General features: G+C 43.3%; 1 protein-coding gene across 1 annotated transcript; it reads left to right on the forward strand.

Moving 5' to 3' along the window:
- The first annotated feature begins 7,800 nt into the window (after positions 1-7,800).
- On the forward strand, positions 7,801-9,732 carry LOC109467599. The gene is made up of 4 exons (XM_019765617.1): positions 7,801-7,921; positions 8,021-8,067; positions 8,899-9,097; positions 9,533-9,732. Exons 1-4 carry the CDS (start codon positions 7,801-7,803, stop codon positions 9,730-9,732), a joined length of 567 nt encoding a protein of 188 aa, XP_019621176.1.
- The last annotated feature ends 879 nt before the right edge of the window (positions 9,733-10,611 follow it).

Consider the following 10,611-nt stretch of genomic DNA (forward strand, 5'->3'; position numbering starts at 1 on the left):
GTTTGAGTGGATGTGGCGTAACCTGCATTACCAAATTGCCATGAACAAGAACTCAGAAAACCCTGCAGCAGTAGAGGTCTTTTTTTAACTTCAAAAGATTTGTTAAGCTCCATATGTTCTGGAATAGCTTCATAGCACATTGTCGGGGCTACCTTCAGCGGCGGGTGTATGTGTACACCTGTATCTGTACACCTATTCGATCTGTACAAATATAACAGAGAATGGGAGTACTTTAGTCTTGAGCAAGTCGCTCAATGAAGCCACCATCAAAGCCTTTCAGAGAAAAAGGGACATTCTTTCATTCCAGCATGTTTCTTCGTATTCAAACATCATTCACGGCTTTGAGCAGTCGTGAAGGAAAACAAAAACGTGATTTTCAGCGCCTCAGCCCATTGCAAATTCAGCCATTGCACGGTTAAGGCCTCCGTTTTAATTGCGACGTAGACGTAGACGTCTGCTGCAAAGAAAGAGTACGGCACATGCCCGGACAAACGCAAGACACATCGTGGGTGAAAAAAGAGAGGGCTTGACAGACCTACTGAAGTTCAAGCCGGTCCGGGTATAGCGCCAGGAAAAGTTGGCAAGGCTACCAGAATCATACCAATCAGGATACATGGACACCGTAACCTCCCTCACAACGCTGAAAAAGATCAAGTCTGAAGGTAGATCATTGCCTGGAATACCAGAACCCAATCCACTGATTGAAAGTAGAGGCGCTTCCTCATTACATTGCAGAATGTAATGAAGATAAAAGTAAGAAAGCTGAAACATAAGAAGTTTAGAAAAGAGTCGGTCTTCATAAGTGATACATTGTTTCCCTAGAATACATCAATGACGGCGCGTCTATTCTTGCAGTTTGCACAGATTTTGTTGCTGTTAAATTGTCTAACCTCTTTGGGAACAACGTACTTAGAAGATTGATGGAACAGGATTTGGCCGTTTTGTGGAGGTGTGTGGGACACATACACCCTGCCGTCTGACAGAAACAAGAGAACTACCTGGGTGTGTTCCCAGACTGATGGAGGGACACCCCATAGTGGTCTATGTGAGATAGGGGTTACCCGTAGAACATCCTGCCGTCTGACAGAAACAACAGAACTACCTGGGTGTGTTCTTCAGACTGAGGGAGGGGCACTCCACAGTGGTCTATGTGAGGTAGGGCTTACCTGTAGAACTGCACAACTTGCGCTTCTTATGCCCTAACCATGACATTTATGATTTCGGTAAATATATAATTATATGAAGTACCATCATCGAGGTGGCAATGTTTACGGGTAGCATTTGTTTGTTTGCTTCACTATGAACAGCATGTCTCTGAAAGCTATTGATGGACAGTTTTTAACACCAAAAATGCTTGACTATGAACAGCCACGTGGAAAAGGAAAGGCTATGAAAACTGTGAGAAGGGAACAGACTGCCAAATGATGATGTCTGCCTTAACAGCATCTGATGGCCACCTCTTCAAGGTGCCAAACAGCACTGTCGGTGTCACAGTTCCTGACTGTTCGGCGATGGAGACATTAGTAAATGCAACGGCAAGCAAATTAAAGCCAATGAAAAAGACACAAAGTAACCAAAATGACCAGTTACTTGTAACAGAAGATGGGATCTGGCTAAAGTACATACCAGGGACCAAAAACCCATTCATCCTAAGGGATTTTAAGGAGTTCAGAGGTACCCCGTACAGCAAGCTTCATCTATACATCATTGACCGGGCTGAGTATCTAAAGTTTCAGAGGTCTAAACCAAGACAGGAAAGAGATGAACATTGGAGAGAGGCTCAGCTGGACCAAGGCATTAAAGAGACAAGATCTGAGCTGGTGTTAGACAAGTCTGAGTCTGAGGACATTGAATGTCTGACAACTCCGGATGCCGATTCTGAGGTAATACTGACCGGCATTGGGCCTCGGGAAAGCACACCATATGATTATGATAATGTTAATGATACAACATTACCATTGATACAGGACGACAATGTAAACAGCAAGAAGAGAAGCTGTTCTGATTACCGTGCTCTGGATATTTCAACTGTGCAAAGACAACGGAATCGCCACGGCAGGCGACTGTTCTCATGTTCAGGCCACTAAGGGGCTTGCGAGAGAAGGAGATGTACAAAGTGCTGTCAAAGTATCCGGACACTCCCATTGGCACAGCAAAGGATGTGAAAACGGTGATTGCTGAGGCTGAAGAAGAACTGGTAAGCCACCCTCCAATCCAGTTATTTACCTAGGTTTTAACTTTCACTGTCTGAATGTGCACATAACATATACAACATTTTGCGTCTTTACTGTCTTATAATAAGTCTTCTTCATGAATGTATATTCAATGCCTTACAGTATGTTGCTACATTGATGTCTCTTGTAGTAGTATCAATGTACTGCTTCACTCTAAGTTCTGCTTTTAATTTCTTTAAGGAAAAGGACAGCCTGTCATTGCCACCAATGGATCACAAGGAGAAGAAGGCACGGCTGGAGGCCTTCCAACGAGAAGGGGTGACTCCTGAGGTAGGACATCCTGGTGGAATCTATAATGATCACTTTTTAAGTACATTGAACAGATTGTGCAATATTCCAGAATGATTTAATTTTTCCAATGGACAACTGAAGTGAGTGAACTAGACCTTTAGTAGCAACCGTTTAGTTACCTGAATGATCTGCTACAAGCCAATTAATTAACTATTTGCTCTTTCAGACTGTGTCACACAGTCTGAAAATATGCCAAAAGTTTAAACGCAAATACTTTTAACTTGACGTTTCGTCCTTAACCGCACTACTTCCTGTCGGCACTTGTGTACATCATGTCAACGGACGCTATGCGGTGGCGTGGTCCAGCGAGGCTCACTTGGGGTCTACGGAAGAACTCAATGCATTGAAGGCAACCAATCAGTAACAAGTCATTTCGCCCATTACGAACGAACAGGACTTTCAATAAGTTCTTTTGTCGGAATCATGGATAATGAACATTGGATGGGGTTCATCTATATCTTTCAAAGACTGGCTGAAAGAGAGGACTTATTGGAGGAGATTGCCAACACGATTCCTAACGTAACAACAGCGCTGCCTAACGTTAACGTCACATAAGTTGGATGTACAGCTCCAAATTGTAGCTGTTTTTAGCTCCAACTGGTCTGGTATTACAGCATATGGCTTGTATTAAGTGCCTCATACGAGCGTATCGGTCTCCAGACTTCAAAATACTATCAGATGTTTCGTTAATACGTACTGTTGCTTGCAAGTTATTAACAATCTCAATTTTCAAGACGTACTTACGTACATTACAAGGTGGACAATTGCTGTTACCTATGCCACTGGAAGTTGTCTCTGTGTGAACATGGATATTCATTTGGGAAATACTTCTAACACAGATGCCGAGAGTCAACAAGATACAAGATAAAAGTTTCGTTTTGGATTCTGGGACAACTAGAGTGCCAAGCCGGTCCGGGGAGAGCGCCATGACAGGTTGGTAAGGCTACCAGAATCATACCAATCAGGATGCAGGGAAAACATAACCTCCCTCACAACGCTGAAAAATATCAAGTCTGAAGGTAGATCATTGCCTGGAAAACCAGAACCCCATCCACTGCGTTGTAGTAGAGACGCTTCCTTACTACATTCCAGAATGTAATGAAGATAAAAGCAAGAAAGCTGGAACATATGAAGTTAATAAAGAAAAGAGTCGGCCCTCATAAGTCATACATTGTTTCCCTAAAATACAGCAATGGGGACGGGTCTATTCTTGCAGTTTGCACAGATTTTGTTGCTGTTAAAATGTTCAACTTCTTCGAGAATAACGTACTTATTGATGGAACAGGCTTTGGCCATTTTGTGGATGTAGTGTGGTCCCTTCAAGTAGATGTGGATATTCTTAGGGCGGATTCATACCCAGTGTGTGAATTTTTCACAGTAAATGATAATACATCCTATTTTAATCTGCAAAGCAATTTGTCAGGAATGGGAAGTGGACCACCAGTAGAGCCTTCGCTGGTAAAGCTTGATGCTGATCCGGCAGAATGGAAAGATGCAAGGAAAAACTTCCCATATGCCTCACAGAACTGTCCTATGTCTAACTTTTTCAAATGTTGAAAAGAAGGAACAGGAGCGGGAGTCTATTGTAGTTGAAGAAGGGTATTACGCTGGACAGACAGGTCGGGTGCAGAAGTTCGTGAACAATGTAAATTTTACTATGAAGCGTCGCACAGAGGGTTGCAATGGAATGTTGATTCCCGTTAAGGATGGCACCAAACAATGTCTTTTACAAAGACAAGTATCAGCAGTCCATTGCAAATGTTGCCTGTGTCTTAAGCAAAACATTAAGGGAGTTCAGGCAGACATTTAGTGGTTGGGAGAAGGTGTTCATAAAGGAGAAGGGGGTACTACCTTGTGCACATGATGTAAGCAAGGATAAAGAAGCGTCTGCTGTACAAAAAAGGATCAAGTATGCAGAGCACATCCTCAGAACACTTCGTTTAGATATAGCTTAACCTTGCGCTGGTATTCATTTGCCCAATGTGCCACCGATTGACCACTGGGCGGAATACAAAACCAGTTGGGCTGTGTGAGGGACTGGCACCCCTCCTCCTGTCCCTAATGCCACCGCTGCACCATGGGGCAGAAGTAATGCATTTTTAATTTTGCGCTAGACATAGACATAAGATGGATGGAATAAGGCAATTATAGATGATAAAGATGATTTTAGTTTTAAAACTGACATGCACATGTTGTAGTTGTAGTTGACATCGTGTAGTTGACACCGGGCAGGCATCAGGGTTGTTTTTAGCTCCTGGTGTTGGTCTGAGAGACTCAGACCAACACCAAACACACTGGCAACAGAGGCTTCTACACATCTATGGCCAACAAATGTGTCTGCTGGATGCGACCTATCGGACATGCCGGTATTCAGTCCCCCTCTTCTTCCTGTGTGTCCGTACGGATGTCTCCTACGCAGTGGTCGTCTGCCTTATTGTGCAGAGGGAGGAGACAGAAGACATTCAGGAGGCATTGGACGTCTTCAAGGTGTGGAATCCTGACTGGATGCCAAGCCACTTCATGGTGGATAAATCTAACATGGAAATCAATGCCCTGACGACAGAGTTTCCAGGTAAAGGAACAGTTATATCAGTTATATTCTGCTGTTGTCTTGCACCTTTTTCGTGTATACTGGTATTAAGACTCAAGGCCTGGCAACTTTACAGAAACATTAATTAAAGCAACATAGTGACTTGGCGATATGTCATCACATACACCTTTAATGAAAACTTCCCTTATAATAACAATACTTATTTTATCTTTGTGCATCTGTTTACAGCTATGGAGCTCCTAGAAAAGATCAACAACAGTAAGGTGGAGCCAAGGGAAGAGCTGGATGTGGTGGAAAGTCTGGTTGGCAAGAAGAGAATGAAGGACCAAATACACTACCAGGTTAAGTGGCAGAGCTACCCACAAGAGTTTAACACATGGGAACCATACAAAAATCTGGTCAAGTGGCTGGGCAAGTCCACCACACAGGAGCCTGCAAAGAACCACACAGACCAAGTGGTTGGAGGGGAGGCTGGCATGCTAACCAGATACAATGGCGTACACACAACCAGAAAACAACTACAATATTCGCAACTTTGCCCATCCACTGTTTTACAGTACAGTGCAGAGACAGAAAGACACAGAAGATAGGACAGAAGTGCAAAGAGTGAAACATCTATGGAGGAGTGGACAGTGTGTTTACAAGAGATTCAGAGAAAGAGACAGAAGAGAGAAGTGTTACAGAGTGAAACACCTGTGGAGGAGTGTACAGTGTGTTTACAAGAGATGCAGAGACAGAAGGAGACAGAAGACAGAAGTGATGCAGAGTGAAACACCTGTGGAGGAGTGGACAGTGTGTTTTCAAGAGATGCAGAGACAGAAGGAGTCAGAGAGAGAAGTGTTACAGAGTGAAACACCTGTGGAGGAGTGTACAGTGTGTTTACAAGAGATACAGAGACAGACGTGATGCAGAGTGAAACACCTGTGGAGGAGTGGGCAGTGTGTTTACAAGAGATGCAGAGACAGAAGGAGACAGAGAGAGAGAAGTGTTACAGAGTGAAACACCTGTGGAGGAGTGGTATGTGCTTACATTAGGGACTTGGAGAAAGAGTGCGGTCGAGTGTTAAACACTCAGGAATGGTAAAGAACTGTAATGCCCAAGAAAGACGATATAGAAATGAACAGATCACCATAGAATAGACGATATCCATTACTTATATTTAATCATGTGTCTGTGTGAAGAAATTTTTTTTTTAATTTTAATATCTTTTTAGTGTGTACCCCTGTATTTTAACGATCATGGCTCTCCCAAAGTGGAGGAATATTGTATTATCATAAACAATAAAGTCTGGGTAAGTCAGTGGTTTACTGTATGGTGTGTGCTCGTTTTCGAGCAAAAAAAAGAGAGAAGGTAATGACTTCAGTGTCTCGAGGACAGATTCCTGATGTAAATCTATACATTGTTTCCTTCAGGCCCGACTCCTGTGTCTGTTAAGGAGAGGAACGTGTGTACTACAGCCCAACATGTGTGGTGTGTCTGGAAAACCCGCCAGTGGAGGTGGTCTGGCCTTGCCGGCATGCCTGCCTCTGTCGGCCTTGCGCAAGGCGTCTGAAGGTAGCATCGTCGAGATGCCCGGTCTGTAGACAGGAATACCTGGTCATCTGTTTTAAGACTCTCAAACAATATAACTATACTCCTAAAAAGTATGACAGCGATTTCGGATAATCATGCTTTTCGGGGCTGTGTTTGTGAGGCGACAAGTCTGTCCGCTACTTCAATAACATGTATCTTGATCGCAGGAGGATCCCGAGTCTGAAGCGGAAAGGCGAACGTGGGAGAAATTCCAAGAGGACATGGCGGTCCTGGACTCCCTCGATCGTATCATGGACGATCCCGGCAAGAGCGAGGAGGAGAAGGCGGAAGCTCGCCGGAAGTACGAGGACTATGTCCGTAAGATGAATGAGCAGTAAGTCACATCACGTTCTGTGTTTGATAATAGCAGCCTGGTAGTCTGTTCAGACTGTACAACATTTGTATAGTACATAACTTCAGTAGAACCAGATGTTCATGTTTTGTATATGTTCCAGGCCGTTAGTCCAGATTAGGTCACCACCAGGCGGGTACAGCTGGAGAAGTCTCCATCCGTGGCGTCTCTCTAACATCACACGCTGTTTCACGTGCCCACATTCACAGCGCTTCATCGGCAGTTTCCAGAGAGTAGCCAGGTTTCCTATGACACTAAAAATGCTGACTGGGCCGTCTCTCCCAAAATTTCTCGGGTTTGGGTCTGATGGTGCCTCAGTGACGACAGGTGAGTAGATGACAAGAATGAACAATTAATATATTTTTAATTTGTATGTGATGTACTAATATACTACTAGCATTCTGTGTGTACAGAAATACAACAAATAATGACAATTCTGTCTGTTAATGCCTTGCAGGACAGAGGAATGGTGTTGCAACCTTCTCAAGGCCGAATGCCAGCTGCTAGTTGCCATCCATTGTATCGCACATAGGTTGGCCAGGCTGGAGAAGCGGTTTCCTACTTTTGCCAGGCTGGAGAAGCGGTTTCATACTTCCGCAACTCCTTCAAGCCCAACCTCGGGGAGCTGTCCAGGTTTTTCGACTATTCGGCATGCCGGATGTCAAGACTACATCAGATTCAGGTAGGATGCTTTAGTGCATTGGATAATAAGCCCTAATCATCTGCCTTTTGTGTAAGTATTGAATTTGATCTTAAACACTGCAGTAATTCAATTCATTATATCGGCATTTTAAGAGATCATGGACCTGGCACAGAGGACCCTCAAAGAGGCCATGGACACCAGGTGGCTCAGCCATGATGAAGCCTGCAGTTCCCTGTACAAGACCCTCCCTGCTGTGCTGACGAGCCTTGACCATGAAGGTAGGCAGAGTGCAACCGCAAGTGTGCAGTAAGTGTGTCAGCTGATGATAGTTATGTACGTTATACTGAAACTAATTTGTCTTAATCTTCTTCCCTTAGCACCTGCCAGCATCAAGTTACAGGCCGCTGCTGCTGCTGACCCACAAGTGAACTCCGGTGAGATTACCTTCCACTTTCTAGGCCACAGGAAGTAGATTTTGTGGATGACAACTGTCACAGATTCTTATGTATTATGCAACTGCATGAAAAACTGGATCATTCTTTAAAACGTAGATTTTATCAAAATAATGCATTTTCCTTGCCTTCATATACAAGCAGTTTACATGGTTCCTTAGCTTTCTTTAAAATATGATATTGCCATAATCAAAACCCCGTTGTCTTTTATTGATAAGAGATTTAATTTGGTGTATAAGCCATTCTTTATGTGAATTGTGTTTAATGACAGATTTAAAAGGGATATGAACATCTTTTCTCGTTTGAAGAGTTTGATAGAGTATTAAAAGTAAATGTCTGTAAGGGTCAAACAATGGGTCAAACAATGGTGGCAAAAACTTGATTTGGCTAATTGATCTAGCGCAGTGATAGTACTTGGTACATAACCCCTCAAAATAGCGTTCTTTTAGGGTTAAATGCAGCAGGAATCACGCCCTCCCCTAGACCTTTGTGACAATCAGAAGGCTACAATCAAAGGGTTATGCTCGCGCCACCGACAGTTATGCTCTGGACAGAAGAAAATCAAAAAATGGACCTGAGATGACACCGCATACCTGGATGCAACTGGTAGTGTTCTAATACTTCACTTCTACGAAGTATGAGACAGTCCGCAACGATATTGTTTGGATATAAGGAAGATACACATTTCAAATAATGATAGATTTGTCACTTTCGTTTCGGAAATTCCTATTATACTCAATGTCTGTGGATGACACTTCATTAATTTACTGATGCCGTCGTTATAATTATGTTTTACACCACAGGCTGGACAGCCTCCAGTACCGCTGGGAGGGCCAGAAAAAGGGGTAGTCACATACCCCCATATTCTGGTCAACATCCCCGAACAGTTCTTCAAACAACTCACGGGGATTTACTTCTCCGATGAAGAACTGTTCAGGGGAAACTATACTGGAGGTGGTGCCCATGAAGCACTAAACCCCACCATCCTCGGTGCCATTCTGGGTAAGGATATCTTGCACATGATTTCATTTGTAATAGAACATTTGTTCTGTGTGTAACCTTCTTATATATTTTCCTGAATGTCCCTACATTACAGGAAAATAATTAGCTTTTCAAATGCCATGGAAGTACAGAATAGTAGCTGCAAATAATTTCTTCATCTGGCTTAAAAACTTAATTGCCATTGAGTTATGGAAAGTCTACACAATGATTTCTACGGGATCTTGTCGGGTGAAATTGCAGGTAAAGCAAAATGTATTCTGCTAGGTATTTGACACCTACATACACTTAAAGCTTTACATATGAATACAAAACATTTCATCCATTATCTCAGAAATTACTAGTAACTTAAATACTGCAAAATCAGTGTAGTAATTTGATAGTTTTAAATGTATATAGTTATGCTGAAATTAAGACATATATCATTCCTGTTTACAGCGGAGACTAACAGGCAGTACAAAGATGAAAAGATCAAACTGTACAGAGTGGTCACTGAGAAATGCTGCAGGGTGAGGGCAGCCCACAAGGCACGCAAGAACAAGCCAGTTGCCCTCCCGGATGCCAACCAACAACAAAGACAGGCTCAGCAGGACCTCATGATCAGCACAGTGGTTAGGGATGCCCTGTTGTCCTTGTGAGATACTAGAGTTGTATTACCATATAGTCAGTATATGTATTTATGTTATTTTTTCACAGACAAACCTCCAGATGCAACTTCATATCGTTCAGGCGGACGACCAAACCACACGTAGTGTACAAAGAGCGGGAGCTGAATGCAAAGCTGGAGGAGGGAAAATCTGATGCGCCTTGGACAGGTCTTCCTCCTCGAAGAAGAACAGGCGGCACTCAGTGATGTTGAGCAACGTCCAGGCACCATACTGCAGGGAGGGCCACGGACAGCTCAAGAATGAAGAAAATTTGAGCAAAGAACACCGTCTCACAGTTGTACGCTCACTGGTACTAATTTTCTGTTGTGCTTAGGCGCCAGCTCATTGCACACTAGGGGAAGTGAACTTTTGTTATTTGGGACCTAATTTAGACCTTGAATAACTGCAGTGTATTTCATACCGAGCAAGGTTGCCATATCGCAACAACACTTCATCACAATGGTGACATTTTCACATGTAGTCATACTGGTCCGAAAAACTAAAAATAGATATATACGTATATGGAGCGTAGTCTAACTTAATTTTTTTTCGTTTTCCAGCCCCCGCGTTGGAACTGCAGGAAATAGAACGAAGTAATGCACGTTTTACCTATGCTGTGTGTGAGTGAACGCGGTAGTTTTTTAGTATAAGATCCTGGCTATTTAACATTGGTTTTTTAGATGGCACGTCATGAATTTTGTCGTTTCGTTATACGGTGACTTTGTTTCCTCGTTGGGCTTTCGTGGGATGGGTCGTTTAGGTAAAACAACTGCAGGGTTCCTGGTAGACAGTCCTGGGTAGCGGGACAGTTAAGACCGGTCCCTAGGGTCACGTACATACACCTTCCTTCATGACACAGGATTCCTCAGG

The sequence above is a fragment of the Branchiostoma belcheri genome, unplaced genomic scaffold (genome assembly GCF_001625305.1).
Source record: "Branchiostoma belcheri isolate BF01 breed outbred unplaced genomic scaffold, Haploidv18h27 scaffold183, whole genome shotgun sequence".
Lineage (NCBI taxonomy): Eukaryota > Metazoa > Chordata > Leptocardii > Amphioxiformes > Branchiostomatidae > Branchiostoma > Branchiostoma belcheri.

Bases quoted from the DNA above. Each gene is read 5' to 3' on its own strand.
- LOC109467599 (XM_019765617.1), top strand. From the start codon at position 7,801: ATGGACCTGGCACAGAGGACCCTCAAAGAGGCCATGGACACCAGGTGG. The intron at 7,922-8,020 runs GTAGGCAGAGTG...TTCTTCCCTTAG, and splicing joins GACGAGCCTTGACCATGAAG to CACCTGCCAGCATCAAGTTA. The intron at 8,068-8,898 runs GTGAACTCCGGT...TTTACACCACAG, and splicing joins CTGCTGCTGCTGACCCACAA to GCTGGACAGCCTCCAGTACC.